At 38.5% G+C, this 20,074-nt stretch overlaps 1 protein-coding gene across 2 annotated transcripts; it reads left to right on the top strand.

The window, feature by feature from the left end:
- The first annotated feature begins 900 nt into the window (after positions 1-900).
- TGIF1 (TGFB induced factor homeobox 1) lies at positions 901-9,405 on the top strand. 2 transcript variants are annotated; one of them, XM_051970398.1, is made up of 3 exons: positions 901-1,345; positions 7,397-7,623; positions 8,325-9,405. In XM_051970398.1, the coding sequence occupies exons 1-3, from the start codon at positions 1,330-1,332 to the stop codon at positions 8,898-8,900; spliced, it is 819 nt and encodes a 272-aa protein (XP_051826358.1). In that variant the 5' UTR covers positions 901-1,329; the 3' UTR covers positions 8,901-9,405. The 2 variants fall into 2 exon arrangements, with proteins under 2 accessions (XP_051826358.1, XP_051826357.1); XM_051970397.1 differs by lacking the exon at positions 901-1,345 and adding an exon at positions 3,676-3,852.
- The last annotated feature ends 10,669 nt before the right edge of the window (positions 9,406-20,074 follow it).

Raw genomic sequence — 20,074 nt, forward strand, 5'->3', positions numbered from 1 at the left:
ACATGCAAAGCGCGCGCGCGCACAAACATACACACGCAGAGACGTTTAAAGAGCATGTGGGCATGACAGAGTGTCTGTCTCCAGCGTGCTCGGGATTTCGAAACTGCCTTGCAATCCTTGTCCCGGGGTAGCCACCACAGAGGACGGACGGGAGGCGATCGCCGTTTGGTGTGTGGGTCTCCTCTTATCTACTTCCCCAAAGTAGTGTAGTCTTGTAGGAAGAGCACTGATGGAGAGAAAAAGGAGAAACGGCGAGAGCCCAGGACGGGGGTAAAGGGTAGAAGCTGATTCAGAAAGCAGTCCTCTCACCCTGCAGCATACTTTCCCTTCTCTCCTCCCACCCCCACCCCATTCACAGTCAGCCTAGCGTAGAGCTCAGTCCGCAGCCACTGCGAGAGCAAAGTTAAAGGTAGCTGTCAAAAAAAAAAAAGTCTTTTCCTTCTACTGGAGGAAATAGGAAAGAGGAGGGGGCATCCTTAAAAAAACACTCTTCCAGTTTAATGATCAAACGGGAGCCTGCCTAAGAAAGAAAGGCAAAAAAAAAAAAAAAAAGTGGGGGAGGGCTCCTCTCCCGACTGGCTGCTTGGTCACCATTGCCACGGTGCCAGTGATGCGGGTCCCTGGGACTGAACAAGCGGGGAAGGGTTTGGTTTCTTTTCTTTCCTCCCCTCCCCTTTTACTCCTGTGCCCTCCCCCCTTCCCCTCCCCCTCTTTTCTCTTGTATCTATCTGTCAGAGTGACAGCAGCTGGGGAGGAGGGAAGAGGCTGCTAGTGCTGGGGCGGTCGGGGCTGCTGCTCTCGCTTACTCTCACTTACTCATTGCTGGAAGGTGCGGGTGTGTGTGTGTGGGGGGGGGGAGTGGAGAGTAAAGAGGGGGGGTGAGCTATTGAGGGGGAGAAGTTGGGGGTGGAGGAAGGACCTCCTGTACCTTCTCCCCTTTCCTTTCTCACTCTGACAGGCTGGGGCTTAAGGCGCTGTGGAGCACCGAAGCGGGAGGGAAAGAACAAAGGACGAAAGTGGGGAGGGGAAACCGGATTGGGAAGGGGACGAGCCCCCGACCCGACTTCTAGGGATCAGAGAAGCCCAAAGTGTCAGTTGAATCCTCTCCAACTCCGAAGCGCCTGGGACTGTAGCGCCTGGTGTAGCCCTAACGGCCGGAGCAAACCCCCACCACCACCTTCTGCAAGTTACGGGGGAGACTGTTCTGAAGGAGGCAGAAGGGGAAAAAAAGGAAAAAAGAAAGAAAGAAATCCCACCCCTGGCTCTCCTTGTCTTCCTTGGGCATTCAGAAATAGAATTATTTCCGTCTGGTGGAAGTAGAAATCAAGAATGAAAACTAAGAAAGGTAAGTGTAGCGTGCGTCCGTCTCCCTGTGTGTGCTTGTGTATGTGTGATTGTGTGAATGTGTTTGTATCCCCATCCAACTGTGTGGTTCACTTTTTTTTTGGGGGGGGGGACGTGCTTGGACAGTTAGGGCTGCGTGGACCAGTAATAAACTGCCTAGACATTTATGTTACTTCATTTTCTCCCCTAAAAGTGCCCCCCACTATCACCACCACTCCTACCCCATCCCAGGAGTACTGGGTCCTTTTTTTTTCTTTGTTGAGGTCCGGTCTACAATGGCAGTTGGTTGATGTTTCACTTCTAGACACAACATGAGGGGCTGTTGTTTAGAGACTGGTTTCTCCATGCTGCTGGCACGTTGTCAAGAAGCACGCTCAACTGCCTTGTTTGTGCTCCTCAAAGTTTCATTGTCTGCTCCACCACCCTCATGCGTTTTTGAAAACATGAGCAGCTTTCCTTAACCCCTCCACTCGCGACCCCTTTCCTCAGCCTTTCCGAGGCAAACTTCACTCCATTCCTTCTCCCGTGATAGATTTTTATTTCCTAACTTTCAAAACGGGAAGCTCCAGCCTAACAAAGTCGTCTCTGTTTGGAGTGGGAGCACCCTGGATGGCAGGATCCACTGAGTCTTTGTTTGAAACTTAAGCTTGAAGGTCTCTCACCCTGAGGTTGGGTTTAGGCTCTTCTCCTTACTTCTTTCCGCATTGAAATGTGATATTTCTTTTTATGATAATACTACTGTATTACCACAGACTACATACTCGCTACCACACCATTGAAATGTAATTTTTTTGATCATTATGCTAACTTCTGAATACTATATACGAACTTCCTCCACTCATTGAAATGTGAATTCTTTTTGTAATTATGCTCACTTTGTATTTTACATACGTATATAACTTTCTCGCCCACCCGCCCTCCAAAAAAAAAAAAACATCACAAACTATTTCTGGCATGAAAAGTTGGACTTCAAAAAAGCTTACCAATTGGGGGGGGAGGGGGACGGACACAATTTTAAAGGGTTAAATTGGAGACGGCAAGACTTACTTTCAAAGTCAAGAAAACTGCCCCCTTTCTTTTAAAATAATGATTTAGACTGCTGAGTCTTTCATTTTGACAGACAGGTCTGCTTGGAAGTGCCAGAATTAGGGTCTATGACTTTCTATAAAAGCGCCCTGGAAGTTTTTAAAAACTGAAACTTGGCATCAACCTGTCTTTAGAAAACACCCAACTTTTAATACGTTGGTGGGGGAAAGTTAGTGGTTGCCCCTCAAGTCCTGGAGGAACGCAAAAAGGTTTGGCTCTCAGCTTGCTGAAGCTAAGAGTTGAATTTTCAGTTGTGATTTATGTGAGGGGGTTCAAAACATAAGTTAATCGGGTCCTGAAGCAATGTTCCAAAGCGAGGTGGGAAGCCTCCTACTGCGCATGCTCACTAACTTCCTCGAGGGATGGCTTTTTTTTTTTTTTTTTTTTTTTTTAACTCCACATTCTTTCAGACTGGTAATGCCCAGAGAGGGTTTGGGGTAACTTCCCTCCCTCCACCCCCACCCCCGGGGCCGCTGCGCGTTGTATACGTTATGAAATAGAATTTTGCTGGGATGGAACTCCTTGAGATGTGAGGTTCTTCCTACCGAACCTCCGACCCAAGGGTTCTGTTAGTTTGATTCAAAGACTTTGAAAATCTTTGGTGAAGGTGGCCTCCGTCTTCCTCCCCTCCCCTCCCCCCTTCCAAACTTTACCCCTGAAGCTTGGTGCGAATTTAACGTCTGAGATTTAGGTTCAAATCGACTTGTCTCCTTACGCCCCCTCCCCCCTCCAGGTTGCGGCATTCATTAGGTGGTTCATTGAATTCATTGATTGGTGATAACGCGGCAGTTTCTCTACGCACGCTCTGGGAATGGCGTCCGAGACCGTTCCCAAAGTGAAAGAAAGCCCCCCTCTGTGGACTTGTATGTGCTTCGCAGTTTCAGTTTGGGCAGTTAGTCCTTTTCGGTGGAATTGACTACAGTTAGGGGTTGACTCTTCGCCCCCTCCCCCCCGCCTTTTTTTTTTTTTTTTTTTTTTTTTGTTCCTTTAAAAGACCCATTGGTGTTCCCTTCCTCTCCCGGACTAGATTTCCGCCTTCTGCCCGTCCCATTGTTCGGGCTGTGCCTCGGGGTAGGGGCTGTCGAAATACCCAACTCCCTTGGAAACTTCTAACTCCCTCCCAGCGTCTTCTCCCTGCCCCCGCATTCTTCCCCCCTGGTTCCCGCATTCTTCCTGGTCCCTCCCCCTTCCCCCTCTCCACTTATAATAAAGAATTGAGTGTGTGAAAATGCTGATATGATTAGTGTGAGTGTTTAGTAATCAGTCTTGTGAGCTGAAGTTCTGGTTATTCAGCACTGAAATAATGCAAACAATGAAAGGTGACATGTTGGAGGGGGAAACTTTGAGATTATAGGAAGAAGGTCACTGGTTTGGAGTTCGTGGGGGAGATGACACTATTGATGGTTGCTGTCGGGACAAAAGGTTTTTTTTTGTTTTGTTTTGTTTTTTAAGGTTTGGCTGGCTGATTGCATTTGCGGGACTGAGTGTTTCAGTTCTTCGTATCTTTTCTGGTTTCTTGTAATCAAAAATTCTTTTGAATTCTCTTTTAGGTTGTGGTAAATTTTACTGCTTTGGGGGATGATTAAAGTTCAGGCTATGGAACTCGGGAACAAAAGCTAGATTGCTCGCTTCCCTCCCTCTTAACTGCCCCTCCCTTCTCTTCCTCCTCTTCTCATCCCTCCTCCCTTTTTCCCTTTGTAAAACTACCTTTGAAGGATAAAACTGTTTTCATATTCTGTGTTTAAGGGAAGGTTTAAGGCTCTCTTGCTTCGGCCAACTATTGCCTATGACTTGGTCTGTGGGATGGGTTTGTGGTTGTTTTAATAAAAAAAGTTATCTGTCAAATATTTTTAAAGCTCAAACATAACTTGGACTAAACTGCAGAGAACTGGAGAATTATAAATTCATTTGCAAATTAGAAGATTGTACTTATTAAAAATTTCAGGCTGTTAACAAAAGTATCCTTTTTAAATGGTTAAACAAAACCAAACAGGTAGATAAATGGTCTGATTAGGAAAATTCTAGTACTTTTGATCCTTGCTTTTTGACTTGCTTGAGAGATTCTGTTGTTTGGACCAACCAAGCCCAGTTCAGTTTGGATGACTCAAGAGTTTAAGATTCCCATTGTATCTCCAGAGAGACCATCTTAACAGGAAACTTTTCCTATCCAAACTTTTGCTTAATTAAATTACTGGTTAACCTTTTCTCCCCTTTAGGTTTATCACTATCATATCTAGATTTTTTGCCTTTAACTCCTTTAGTTTTACTTCAACTGACAAATCTTTTAATTTTTTCATTTGGTATCATCCTACTGATCTTGAGAGTCTTTAGCATTCTAAGAGGGAATCTGTGCTCTTTGGGCCCCCCCCCCCCCTTGTCAAATACTTAATAACAAGTCCTTCTGACCCTTTGAGAATAAGGAAGTAGGGGAGAGTAAAAGCAATCTGTTCCTTTGTACTAAGTATCATGACTTATGAATTCATATTTGGGAAACAAGTCATCTCTGGGAAACTTTCAAATCTGTTACAAAAGGAAATGACTAACAAAAGAAAAATAAAATAAAATAGATTTGAGCCATAATCAATAGGCATGGTTTCAATGAAAACAGTCTTGACAGCAGCAAACGTGGTTATGCTGCATTGAACATATCAGCTGGTGTAGTCAGGGAACTCCAGTCTCAACTTCCTGTTACTGAAGCTTTTGTGCACATATTGGAAATATTTGTTAAGTTCAGAGGCCTGCCATTCATTTATTTAAATGAACCCGGGATAGAGGAAAGTCTTTCAGAGCAGTTTGGTGTTGCTTAACTGAAACTTGCTTTTGTGTCAGTGTCACTAACCTATTGGGAAGGGATCAAGCTTCTTGTCAAACTGAGTAAGATCAAAGGGCAAGCTTTTTTCCCCTTGCCCTTTGTTATGACCAAGTTACAGTTAGGAACCAACTGCTCTAAAAGCAGATTTTCACACTTCATGGCTGGTTTCTTTAAGAAAAAGGCAATAATAGTGATAAGCTCCAAAGACTGCCTTTTCAAATTTGGAGGTGTTTAAAGCAATTGCTTTATTCACATTTTTTTACTTGTTGAGAGACTTTGTAAATTTAAAAATTGCTAATTGTCAGTGCTGAATACCTAATATAATTTTCCTCATTAATGTGAAATTTATGTGTAGCCTGAACAAGGGAACTTGCTTTATAATTCTTATCCATTTTTTTAAAATGAAGGTATACTTCCCCAAAGTTTGTTTTTCTAAAGTTTGAATTCCTAGCTATTTAATAAAAAGTCTGTAACTTGGATACACCTCTGAAGAGCAATTTTTACCTAAATTCTACTCTTAAGGCTACTAGAGTATAACGTAGTTATGGAGCTTATAACTGTTGGCTTAACTTTGAGCCTCTGCTAAAACGTATGTATTTGCATAATCACAGTTCTTTTTCTTTGTTAGAGCTTTCATTATTTTGACTGTCTTCTGAGATCTCTGGCTCTTCCCTAGAAACCATTTTTCCTTTTCTCTTCTCTACACCTCCTGCCCCCTGCAGTCCAAATCTAAATATGTGTGTCAAAGTAAAGCAGTGGTCAATTAACTGAGAAAGCCATTAAGTGGAATCTCATAAACAAATCTTTTTTAAAATAGTGAGTAGCTTTCTTATTTTATTATGCTAAAATATTTAATTATATTCATCTCTGGGGGGAAAAACAAGTTGACTAACTTTGAGAAGAACTATGTTCTTATTATCCAATTGTAAAAGATTTTCATTTGAGGTCCTGTGTTTTTTGAATAGAGAGTAGTTTTCCTCTTTCAGACTGGGATAAAATTAACAACTATAGTAATCAGGAGAAATGTTCAAATTGTAGGGATGAAGTCGTTTAAAGAAAATGATTGTAGAGGAGAAAAAGCTATGTTCCTAAATAGAAATGCCACTTAATGAATTGTTTTAATTTAAGCCAGCTCTATCTGTGGTTTGGATTTTACAGTGGTGTATGAATTCCTAAAATTGCTGTTGGGATTAAAGTATTTAAAACTAAAGTAGGTTTTTCTTTGGGAATTACAATATTTAGTTTACATTGTCCTTAAACAACTTCAGATTGAACATGGTGGCCAAATAAAAATATTTGATGGTGTTTGTTTAATGTATAGGATCTACTAGCTCCTAATTCTGCTTTGCCGTGATTAATTGTTTCTGACTGCCTGAGGTGGAGTGGGAAGGAGGAAGTGTTTTAAAAAATACTTTCAGGAACCAAAAATGTGTATTGAAACCAGTTCTCATTAGCTAATCACATTTAGAAGACAATGTTGTTAAATTGACATAGTGATTAACTTTATGTGAATATATGGTAAGGGAACAATAAAATTTCTCATAGAATAAAATTGAAATGCTTTGCCTTCTTTGGATATATATATATGTATATAAAAGTTTTAATTTTTTTAATCTTCACTCATAAGCACCAATAGAGTATTTAGGGATGACTCACTATCATTTAAAACTGATGCAATCAAAGGGAATGAGAGTAATGTACTAGTATTTTTAAATGTATTTCAGAACACCTTTTAGATTTATACTCCACCCTCTCAACTGGCCTCACACACCCTCCTTATTTAAGTATCCTTAAAAAAAAAAAAAAAAAAGTTGTTAGCCACATACCGTTATAGTGCCCTTCCTGTGCAACATGTGGCATGATATTTACTTTAGATGCAATTTGTCTGGACTGCCACAGCAGATGAAAGGTTTTTTCTGGGCACCAGTTAAAAGGAATGTGTGAAGTAAAATCTTCATAGGAAGGTTTCTGGTATTAATGGCCTGTTAATCAGTGGGAGGACTATCCTTAGTTCACTTGACTCCTATCATTTTAGGCAGCACAGTCTCTTCTGGTGGCTGAGAGGAAAAAACATCACCATCAAAACTTTGCTGCAGTGGATCTTGTTGAACTGAATTGGACTACTCTTGAGTTTTGACTTCTGTGTTTTCATAGGTGTTGTTCCAGTGTCTGGCAGTGAGACTGAGGATGATGACAATATGGATATTCCTCTGGACCTTTCCTCATCAGCAGGCTCAGGCAAGCGGAGAAGACGGGGTAATCTGCCCAAAGAATCTGTACAAATTCTTCGAGACTGGCTCTATGAACATCGGTTCAATGCTTATCCTTCAGAGCAAGAAAAAGCTTTATTATCCCAGCAAACACACCTATCCACACTACAGGTAAAGACCTCACTGAGAGTTAAGTGTATTGAAATACTTTCTTTTTTCAAAGGCATTTTGTGAAAAATTCCTCTATGATGAGGAATATATACATATGATGTGTGTGTACATAGTTCTTTTTTCCTGTCTTCTCCTCTTTAAAATGAGCAGTTTTATAGTGTTGAAAGGTAATCTGATTATTAAGATTACCTGATGTGTCTATCATAAGAGAACACTACTTTATACAGCAAATATGAAAAGGGAGGTTAAACCTTCCTCTATTGCCCAGGAAACTGGTTTGATATTTAAACAGGGACAGATTTCAGTGAGGTAATTCATGTTGTGTCTGTTGACATAGTCATTTGAACAGGGAAAAATCAGTAACTGTGGGAGGAGTGGCTCTTTTCATAGAGGAAAGACTTTCCTGTTGTTTATTAACCTAAATGCAGGAACAATAGGTAATAGGTTAATATACAGGAGAGTTAAAAGGTAAACTTCTTTCTTTAAAAAACATTTTCAGACAACCCGGCAATTTTTCTTTCTTTTTGAAGAAGAGTAAAAGTTTTTTTTTTTTTTTTTTTTTTTTTGTTTTTTTTTTTTTTTAATTCTGGGAGAGTCACTCTTTGCTAGGATCTGCTCAATTAAAATAATTTTAAAATCTAAATGGACCATTTCATACCTTCTTTAAAAAAAAAATTTTAAAGTGTTGATATATTTCCCAGGTCTGCAATTGGTTCATCAATGCACGCCGCAGGCTCCTCCCTGACATGCTGAGAAAAGATGGCAAGGATCCAAATCACTACACTATTTCCCGCCGAGGGGCCAAGATTTCTGAAGCTAACTCTATGGAGTCTGCCATGGGCATCAAAAACTTCATTCCAGCTTTAGAGGAGAGCTCGTTTCATGCCTGTACAACTGGACCAAACCAGAGCTTAGGAAGGCCACTCTCTCCTAAGCCCCCTTCCCCAGGATCGATTTTGGCCCGGCCCTCCGTGATTTGCCATACCACAGTGACTGCATTGAAAGATGCCCCCTTCCATCTGTGCCCGTCAGTCAGTGTCGGACAGAACACAGATATGCAGCAGATAGCAGCCAACGGTTTCACAGATACCTCTCTCCTGTACTCAGAGGACACGGGTAAATCTGGACCAAGTGCAAATACCCAGAGTGGGCTTTTCAACACTCCCCCCCCAACCCCACCAGACCTCAACCAAGATTTTAGTGGATTTCAGCTCCTAGTGGATGTTGCCCTCAAAAGGGCAGCTGAGATGGAGCTTCAGGCAAAACTGATGGCCTAATCGTTTTTTTCAAGCAGCAGGATTCTCAGAAAATGTTTGTTATGGTTCCCTGAGTGAAGTCAAAAGACTAATGACTGCATTATTTTATATATGTTTTTTTATTAATATTTGCACAAAGGATTGCTGAAATGAAGCTTCCTGTTACTGAGATGTCTTCAATGGAATATAGTCATTCCAAGAACTGTAAACTTTAAAGCTACTGTAGAAACAAAGGGTTTTCTTTTTTTAAATGTTTCTTGGTAGATTATTCATAATGTGAGATGTTTCCCAAGATCATGTGATTTTTTTTTTTTTTTCTTATTCCCACCTTCTCCCTTTATTTTTGTTGGTATTTCTTTCAGACTGTGCAATACTTAGTAAAGCTATAGTCTTCTTCTCATTCCCATGTGGAACAGGATGCTGACATACTGTCTACTAAAGAAATTTTCAATTTTTTTAAGCAAGTATGAACCTAGTTGATTGGTGTTGCCTTTTTTCATGATGTAATAAAATATTTTCTTTAAAAGTGATGCACTGCAGAGTATTTTGTTGAGGAGGCACTTTCTAACAATAAATAGGAATTTGGATATAATTGAAAGATAAGAGTATCACATGTGAACAGGAATAAGAAAATGTAGTTATATCATTTTTCACTTTTTGAAAGACCTGGGACTACACCAGGGTACATAAATAGGATATATGCTATTTATTATTGATAGAGATGAGTCTTGGCTTAAAATCTTTTCTGCTGAAAATTAATCATTTGTTAACCTTTAGCATCCTAACTAGTTTCCCTAATAGTTGAATTCCCTAATAATTGAATACCATTCAAATACTAGTCTAGTGCTCAACAATGAACCTTTTTAAACATTTCAAATCGTACTGAGAATCCTTTTTTTTTTTTTTTTTTTTAATACGAGTACCCTCTATCACCTAGTTGTGACTTTGGCTATGAGTTTGCAAGCTAACTTCTCTCACTGTCTTTTTTGCCTGCTTCTTGTGATTTAAAATATATTATACTTTATCAATTAGTACATTTAAATACAATGTTTCCAGGTGAACTTGGTACAAAACTAGAATTCATAAAAAGCTGAACTAAAAATACATTAAAAGTGTTTCTTAAGGCAATAAAAGAAACATTGAGGTTCTAGCTACATTAGGATCTATCTTAACCATCTTCAAAGGTTAAAATTACCATACATTGTTACATTGCCATCAGTTTTGTGATGGGAAACTTAGAACAGCTAAAGTGAATCTTATGATGCCTTTTTCACTTAATATTTCATCACCAAAACCCCATTCTTCATCTTTCCAAATAATATGAAGTTGTTTGGTCATATAAGTGACAACATCCCTCCCATCTCTAGCATAGATTCTAGATAAATTAACCTAGGGTAGAAGGATGGATTTCAGGAGATCTGTAAACTTGGATGGTGGGGAAAGAAGGGTGGTAGGAAAATTACATTTATTTTAACTAACCTTGATTCTGGATCAGTTTTGAAACCAAGGCACTAATGAGTAAGCCCTAAAGAATCTTAGGGAATTGGTAAGTACTCATTTCTGTCAGAACAAAGTGAAGTTTACCTTTGGAAACTAGCCAAAGACTAAAAAAACAATGCTCAGAAACTGGAATTTGAGGAACAGTAAGGGCATTTTTGATGGTAGGTAACTGGTTGTTAAGCTAATTAACAAGAGGATGTGGCTGAGCTTTGACCTAAAGTGAACTAAAATTGAAGTACCCAATAGATTGTTTTTTGGGCTAAGCTTAGGATGCCAGGTCTAAGATCTAAAAATGTAACATAATGCTTTGTGGCTGAAGGGGAAACAATGATTTGTGATAGCTGTTGTTGGGCCCATGAGGGAAGTTTAGAATAGATTAATATTTCAATAAAATTGAACAAATTTTAACTTAATGGCAATTTTTTTAAATCTAATTTTTAGTGTTTTCTTTTTTCAGTTTGAAGTTTGCTCCCTCTTTCCCCCTTCCCCTCCCACTGAGAAGGCAAGCAATATGTCAGTTAAACATGTGAAATCATGTAAAACATTTCCAATTAGCTATTATTTCTCCAAAAAACTTAGAAAAATAAAATGAAAATTATGTTTCAATTTGCACTCAAGTTCATCAGTTCTCTCTCTGGAGATAGAATTTTTTCATTAGGAGTGCTTTGGAATTATTTCAATCAATGTATTGATTATTATAAATTGCTGTGCTTGACAAAGATGTGGTTCTCACTTCTTGCTTCCCTTTGTAATAGTTCAGATAGATCTTGCTATGTTTTTCTGAAACCATCTTCCTCATCATTTCCCACAACACAATAGTGCTCCATCACAATCATATGCCACGTATGTTCAGTCATTTGGAGCATTTGGAAATGGCATTTTTGAATGAATGGCTGCTTAAATGCAAATAGAAGGGACAACCTCACTCAGAAAGGTATTTTGATGGACTCCAAGTAGAGTAAAGCTTGCTCAGATCATGTAAGAAGACAGGCAATATTTTTTAACAACAGCATCAAAAGTAAGGCCCTTATCTTTTACTAAGTCTCCAGAAGACAAGTTGGCATTCTCCAACCAGGTCAAGATTGTTTTCATATTTTCCTTTCTTAAAAAGCAGGCTTTTCCACATCAGAGGGATCCAAATCTATGAAACCTCTGTTAGCATTCACATTTTGGCATCCTTTCTGATAGTGATTGTAAAAATTTCTTAGTTAAATACCAGTGTATTATCTTTACATTTTGTCATTCAATTACCAAACAGTTTTTAGAGAGCTTTTAAATATTTTTTTTTAGTTCCCTTGTTAGCTTGGTCCAATAAGTAGGATTGAAACACAATTGTAGAATTTTGTTGTCCAGTTCAAATACTACTCTTGAAAATAGAAATAAGTGAATCTGTACAAAACTAACATTACATTAGTTACCTTTTCCTTCCCAGATGGTAGTAAATCTGCACCATCTGGAATAGCACTTTAAAAAACTGTTCAAAATTCTCAGTTTTATGTCATTATCTGGTTTCACTTGTTTCAGCTGATCTCTTCTTGTAAATCTAGTATTTAAATGAACATGATAAGTTACATTGCTGCATTTTCAGAGCTTTTACAGTAATAGAAATGACAGAATATTAGAGCTAAAAGAGGCCTCATAGAAGTACAGCGCCCAGTGCCACATAACTACTAAGTGGGGGCAGACCTAGGCCTAGAAAGCAACCCCTTTAAAATCCAGTAGTATCTTTAGACTATTTTGTCCCATGGCTTTCCTTTTCCAAGTACTAGGATTTTTCTTCCAGGCCACAAAATTGTCATCTCCATACTCCATTTCAATTTGGCAAAGGCTGTTTCTATAGGAGGCTTCGAGATCTGATATACAGTATGCTAGTTTTCTAAATTTTGTGTGGCTGCATATTTAGTGAGTGAAATAATCTTGGAATCAAGCAATACCAAGAAATCAGTTTTATAGTTTTATGAAGTAAGCCTTCACTTAATACTTATGCTGCTTTCAATGCGTTTCATTTCCCACTCAACTTATAATATTCTGACCTTGGGATCTTGTGTTATTGGTTAGGCCTTAGTCCTTTACATCTTGAAATTGGGCTATTTTAGAATACTATTGTCCCCCCAAGCTAGTTTTTCTAGTGTTTTAACCCTTCCCTTCACCCTATGTCAAACTGAGTTAATTTACTTATCTTAACGAGTCCTAGAGGTATTTCAACCAGGTTTATGGGAATCAAGGATGGAATTAACAAAATAGAATCAAAAAGAGTAATTTTGCACTGGCTTAAGTATTAGTTTTCCCAACTTACATTCTAACTCCATTAAAAGCAGCAGATTAAAAAAAGTTAAAAGCTTTCTAACACTCTTCTCCCTCATTCCATTTCTGTCCTTAAACCCACTCTATCCTAAAAGAAGTAATCATCATCTGACAGGACCAAAGATAATTACTTGGGTCATAGTTTTCTGCTTCACCCAGTTAATGATCAGGCCTAAAACAAACAGGACAACTACCCGAGGATCAGTCCAATGGAGGAAAGCCTGCATTTTCCCTGCTGTGATCAGCAACAGCCGGCTGAACAGCTAGCTGGTTTTAGTTTCATAAAGGGTTGCTTCCTTCAAATTTAACTCAAAGATTAACCTTATCAGGTGAAATGTATTGCTATTAGCAGGCAGGTGCTGCTCAGTTTTTCACAGTCTCTGTTAATTTGAAGTCTGTTGAAGTACCTTTGATCAGAGTTCCTCAGCCTCCTCTAAGGCCTTGCCTATGTCCATAGAGGTTGACTCAGGGAAACATCAAAAGAAATGTAAGCCAGACTCTAATCTCTGTTTCTTCCTGTTTCTCTGTCTGCTCCACTAGGTTCAGAGAACAGCCTTTTCCCTTGAAGGCCTGTCCACACTCTCCTCAAGGCCATAAGCTTAAAGTATAATTGGTTATACTGAGAGTGCCAAATATCTACACTTTTGAGGGATTATTTTCTTTTGTAACTCAAAGTCCTTGCAAAATGGGGATCATTACTGACAAAAGAGCTAGGAAGATATGGAAATTCATACCTACAGGCCTGTCCTAGAAGTAACCGTTTAAGCAAATCAATTGTTTTTTGGAAGTCCATTAAAACATTTAATGCATATAATTTGACATTCGGATAGAAACACATAGATTCTCATTTGAACCTGTGAGAACTAAGTTATAGATTACTGTACTCTATATCATTCATAGAATAAGTAGTATAGGTAGTAGGTATTGTTATGGATAATTTACATTTTATAGATAAGGAAATGAGGTTTAGAATGACCTGCCCAGACTAAACTGTAGCTAATAGGTTTAAGAAGCAGAATTTGAACTGAGGTCTCCATGATCCAAAGTGACAGCATTTTAAGTACAATATTGGAATCTAGCTGGCAGGCATCTAGGTGGTCCAGAGCACTGGATCTGGAATCAGGAGATTTGAGTTCAAATTTAGCCTCAGATACTAGCTGTGTGATCTTGGGCAAGTCACTTCAAAAAAAAAATCAGTTTCCTCAAAAATCAGGATAACCGCAACTACCTCCCAGAGCTATTGTGAGGATAAAATGAAATATTTGTAAAGTGTTTAGCTCATGATAGGAGCTATATAAATGCTAGCTGTTACCATTACCATTACCATAGAACTGCTTTCCCTATTGTGTTCATGGATGTTGTACCTGGGAATGTTCATCTGGAGCAGTACATGACAATCATTGACTAAGCACTTACTACATGAAAGATACCGTGCTAGGGGTTGGAAATAGAAAGATGAAAATAGATAGCACTTCTGCACTCAAAGGGGTTTAGACTCTGGTATGGGGTAAGACTACACAAATAACTATTATGCAAGTTAAAATATGGTAAAGTCAAATAGATGGCATGAGGAAGGAAGATCACTTTGAAAAAATATGGGGGGAAGGGAGGTTGTAATCAGGTGAGGAAGTGCCACTTGAGCTGGACTTTTCAAGGAAGGCAAGAATTTCAATAAAGTGGAAATTTGGAGGAAATACATTTAGGCATGGGTTACATAGAGAAAGAACTCCCTGAGCAGGCCAAGTTGCCAGGAACATAGAATGTCCAGAAGGTAGAAAGAAATAAGAAAGCAAAAGTTAGTTGGAGCCATGTTGGGGAGGACCTTGAATTTTGGTCTGGGGTGTTCATATTGTATTCAGTAGGGAATAGCCCCTGAAGATTTTTGAATAAAAATATATCATGAATAGACAAGCATTAGGAAGGTTACTCTGGTAAGGATAAGAATGGGATGGAGAAGGGGGAAACAAGGAAACTAGCTAGGGATATCCAACCAATACTCAGCACCAAAGGGAGATTGTGGCCCAAATGCACGTCCAGAGAGTCCAGATACCATGGGAATCGGTGCAGAACGAGTGCATAACAACATTAAATAACTTGCTCAACTGGTTAAAAGGCAGGCACATCTAATAGCTAACTCAAGATGTTTTATCTGATAGATTCCAAATCCTAGTTCAAAATAAACTTTTAAAAAAAGGTAACTGCTGTTTTTTAAATTTGACAGTAATTTTGGCTGGAGTAGAAACGGAAGTTAGAATTATATGCACATGCTATATCATAGTCTATGTATTTGAAAGACATTGCTCCTGATCATCAATTTCCTCCTAATCAGGACTTCTTGACTCTTCTCCCTGTCTCACACATACCTCAGGAGTGGGTTATGTCCTACTTTCCTTCCCTTGGTTTATTTCTAAGTAATGAAGGGGCTGTTTCCCGGATCACCGGACTGCTTTTGGGAGGTGAGAGATCTTTTTTTATCATTTTGCTATCACTGCCATTTTCCTGGCCTTTGTTGGCTCAGATAAAGCTCCTACTAACGAAGGCTCATTTAAAATTGTGGTTTCATGGCTTTTTAGAGGTGAAAGAGACCTTAAAAATCAGGGAAAGCAGTAAGCTTATTTTATCGATAATGAAACATTTCAGAGATTTACTTTACTCCCCTTCCTAATTCCATAGTTAGTAGCTACAACTAGTAAGAACATCCACAGTCCTTGGTGTTGCAGAATCAAATTAAAATGTAATTAGAAAACATTTAGCAAAATTGATAAAAAATTCAAGAAAACATAGGTAATATGTGGATTCCTAAGTCCATGTGTGGCTGAAGGGAAACTTAGTTTACAGGTCCCATGTCAATTTGAGTTTAACATCATTGTCATTCTATATCATATTTGTTTCTAACAATTCACCTGGTTTCAATGCACTCAGCTTTGACAGATGGGGAAGATCTGGTGCAGGCAAGTGGGGGTGGTGGGGGTGGGAGTAGGACCCTCCGTGATGAGCATCCAAGAAAAGCCCTTAGTTCAGGGGAACTTAACCTGAAATCCATGAACTTTAAAAAACATTGATTCAATATAATTGCTTTCCTTTGTAATCTTATGTATTTTATACATTTAAAAATATATTCAAAGAAATCCATAGGCTTCCTCAGACTTAAGAAGAGGTCCTTGACACAACACAGGTTAAGAACCCTTGTCTTAGCTGATTATGTTCTAATCAGGCCTCAGAGGGAAACAGAAGTCATCTCCTGCCTCTTCTCCCTTTACCCTTCTCCAAGGGAGGCTTTATTTCCTGCCAGGAGGAGAAGCAGGAGCTTGGAGCCAGAAGTTTAGCCACTCTGCTGTCCTCAGAGAGAGGGAGTAGGGTGTGGGACTAAAATTCTATCTGCTTCATTAAATATTATTTGTCTGGGTTGGGGTGAGAATGTAGTTTTTAGGTTCAAGTTAACTTCTGATCACTGTTTGTTTTTTTAATTGGGAAAATAGGGTTTATATCCAAGTTTTCTGCCAAATACCAGGTCCACAATGAACACACACAGGAAATAGCAAAGAGACCCATTTATCCAAGTCAATAGCAAAACAAATCAAAGAAGGCTATCTACATAGGAGAATATGTGCCAAACAACACAGAGGGAAGGAGCGCTCCCATCGGGAGTGAGGTAAGCGGTCAACCAAGGGAGTCCCGGATCTCACCAAAGGAAAACTCACAAAAAAACCCCAGCTATAGGGACATGATGCAAACTGACAGCTCGTCTCACATGAGCTTCTTCCCAGATTTTTTCCCTCAGAAACCTGAAGTGGGATTGTATTTTTTATGATTAATTCTCTCTTAAAGCCAGAAGCACCTGAATCCTGAAGCAACTGACCAGACTTAAAGAGACGGAAGCTCTTGACCACCCTGCCTCTCATGCACTGATCTTTATCTGTGAGAGTCCCACACCAATGAATTTGGGGATATATATACATATATACACACATAATGTATGAATGTACATGTATAATACACACATGTGTGTGTGCAAGTATGTGACATATATGTGTGTTTATAGGAATATGTGCTTATAATTTAATGATAATAACAACCACAATAATAGCTGAAATACATTTACATAGTGTTTTAAGTTTGTGAAGCTTATTTATCTTTTGTCTTTTTTGGTCATTTTTGATCAAACAATAATAACTATCATTTAAATAGGCTTTGCTCTTTATAGAGTACTTTACCTATAATGTTTCATTTGATCCCTTCAACAACTGTATAAAGTAAATAATGCAAATATTATTCTCTGTATTTCACAGTTGAGAGGCTAAATGATTTCCTCAAATTCACCTAGCAAGGAAATTGCAGAGACCAGTCCAAGTCTCCTGACTGCTAGTCTAGAGCAAAGAAGAAAGCATCAAACTCCAGGAAATGGGAAATTTGAGTCTAGGACAGGCTCTCCCTTTAATTTGCTAAGTAATATAATAGGACTAATTCCTGATCCCTTCTAGGTATCTTCATTTATAAAATAAGGGATTTAGACCCTCATTTGGATAACTCCCAACAATCTATAGTTCATGATAGACTTAATGACCTTCAGAACTGCCCCCAAAACAATGATGCCATTTTGAGTATAAGTACATATAAAAATTATTTGCCTTTTTTTTTCTTCTTAAGGAACCTGTAATGATACTTAAGAATATAAAGATAGGAAAAAACCATACTAAATTCATGAGAAAGAAATCTAGGCTAGAGGTGAATTTTGAACATACACAGAGATTAATTTTCAAGGTCACCATCTAAAAAGGAGTATTGGAGAGAAAAAATCATAAATGTATTAATAAAAAAAGAGGTTACTGCCCTCTCAAACTCCCTTGCATTCAACTTCTTTGTATTGACCATACCTATTAAAATTACATTTATTTCATGTCTATTGCTACTTTTATTGTATGCCTCAATAGAATATGAGGTCCTTATGGGTAAAAAGTATATCATTTTCATCTTGTATGTACTCAATGCTTAGCATAGCACGTGGAACATAATAGGTCCTGTTGCCTGTTAATTGATTGAATTACCAACTCAAAAACCAACTTCACATTACTATAAAAATACTGTTTATTGTTTTTAAGAATAAGTGCTTCATATAATACTTTTTTTTTTTTTAACACCAACATTCTTCAGATGATGCTTTGTGGCCATGAGTCATAGAATACCATCATCTTTAGTGACTCAAAATTACAGATGTCTTAAAGGGCATCCACGTGGTGCATATAGGATGGCATATTATCAACAATGACTTGTGCAGAAGAAGTAATATAGAAGATATCTGAGAAGTGTATGACTGGAAAAAAGAAGAGGGCTGGTCATGTAGCAGGTATCCAGGATATGACAAAGAAGCTCCTAATTCTCATCAAGCATGATGAAGACTCTCCATTTCTGGTAGATTCCCAGGAGTAGAAATGATACAGAGGTGATACGAATATGAAAGATCACAAAGTCTATAGCAAGATATTGAAACTTTTAGAGGCATAGACGATATTTAATCATCACATATAGTAAAGAGTTGTTAGGCAGATGGTATCTGAGTCTAGAATTTGTGGACCAGAGTTTAAGATATGGGAATGTTGGGCAGAGTTATAGCAACACAGCGCTTGAAACATAATAGCTACTTGTTAAATATTTGTTATTTGATCAGTTAGGCTGTTTTTAACCTGATATTTATAAATCTAATCAAAAGAACTTTAGAGAACCTAGTAGAAAAGAATATATATATATATATATACATATATATATATATTCATCAACCTGGAGACCACAGTAAAAAGGAAAATGACATTAAAAATGTCCCCAAATTGAAAAGAGTGTTCTATTTGGATTCAGAAAATTCAACTTTACAAGCAAGGGATCAAGTTAATCTGAAAAAGATTTGGGCATTTTAGTGAACATCAAGCTGACTATGAGTCAACAATTTGGCAAGGCAGCCAACAAAGTGAATAGGAGGTCTACTCTCCAGGAGTAGGTATGTGATAGTCCCACTGTATTTTGCCCTTGTCTGTTCTACATATCACCTTCAGGAAGGACTTTGATAAATTGGAATTGATTCTGGGCAAGCAGGATTGTGAAAGATCTTGAGATTATGTCATATAAAAATAGGTGCAAGGATCCAGAAGAGTTTAGTCTTAGGGGAAAAAAAACACTTAGCGGAGACAGGATAAGTTTTGCCAAGTATTTGAAGGCTTGTCATGCAGAAGAATTTGAGTTGTTCTTGGCTCCAGAAAACTCAAAAAACGATAGGCTGGAGTTGCAAAGGTGCCAATTTAGACATGATTCAAGGAAACCTTCCTAACAATTAGAGCTGTCCAAAAGCAGAATGAGCTACCTATGAAGTGTAAAGGGTTTCCCCTTCAAACCAAGGCTAAATGTCCACTGGTCAGACATGGCACTGAGGGCACTTTTTTTCAGGCTTGGGTTGTCTTTGGAGTCTCCTCTGACTCTGAAATTCTGTGATTTTATGCCTAGAGGAAGGCCTCCAACACACTAGGTCCAGTATTGAGAACTTATAAGAGGAAATGGACAAAAGTAAACAGGATGAAAAGATGCAAATGGATGGCAATCTGTACTGTTGGATAGAATACTTATATCTGGGAGGTCATGCTAACATAGCATTACTGAAGCATGTGTATCTCCTAAGATTGCTGTAAGGATATAACATTTCTAAGGAACTTTGCAAAGTACTACACACACACACATATACATAGATATGCACAAATATGTGTGTATATAAATGTTGGCTGTCAATATTTTTATTCTTTTATGAAAATGCAGAGGCTAAATTGAATGAAAGCCACTTAGAAAGCTGGAATGAAAATATCCTTCAAGTTATTAACTGCTTTGTTTACTGAAGTTAAATTCAACAGAACTTAGGCTCATTCTTATATATTGGAGGCTCACTACTGATCCCAGAAATCTGACTGGGGCACAAAAACCTTTCTTCTACTGATGTCAGCAGAAAAGACCTGTGGGACCTCTTTTAGATTTTTCTTGGCAAAGATATTGGAGGGCTTTGACATTTCTTTCTCCAGCTTATTTTACAGATGAGGAAATTGAGGCAGATGGGATGAAGTGACTTGCCCAGAGTCACACAGCTAAGAAGTGTCTGAGTCCAGATTGAGCTCAGTCTTCCTGACTCCAGACCAGTGCTCTATTCACTTGTTCATGTAGAAAGTAAATAGTTTATATACATTTAAACCAGATGTTTAGAGTCATGATGATAGTGGCCTCCTTGGTTTGATTTTTATTTGGCTGATCTTAGAAAAGATGCATTATCTCTGTTCTAGATTTTTCTCTGAGTTCTAAACTTCTAGAGTTATATTTTCACTTTGTCCTCATCTTCTTGAGGAAATGAATTCCCCATATTGACT

The sequence above is a fragment of the Antechinus flavipes genome, chromosome 1 (genome assembly GCF_016432865.1).
Source record: "Antechinus flavipes isolate AdamAnt ecotype Samford, QLD, Australia chromosome 1, AdamAnt_v2, whole genome shotgun sequence".
Classification (NCBI taxonomy): Eukaryota; Metazoa; Chordata; class Mammalia; order Dasyuromorphia; family Dasyuridae; genus Antechinus; species Antechinus flavipes.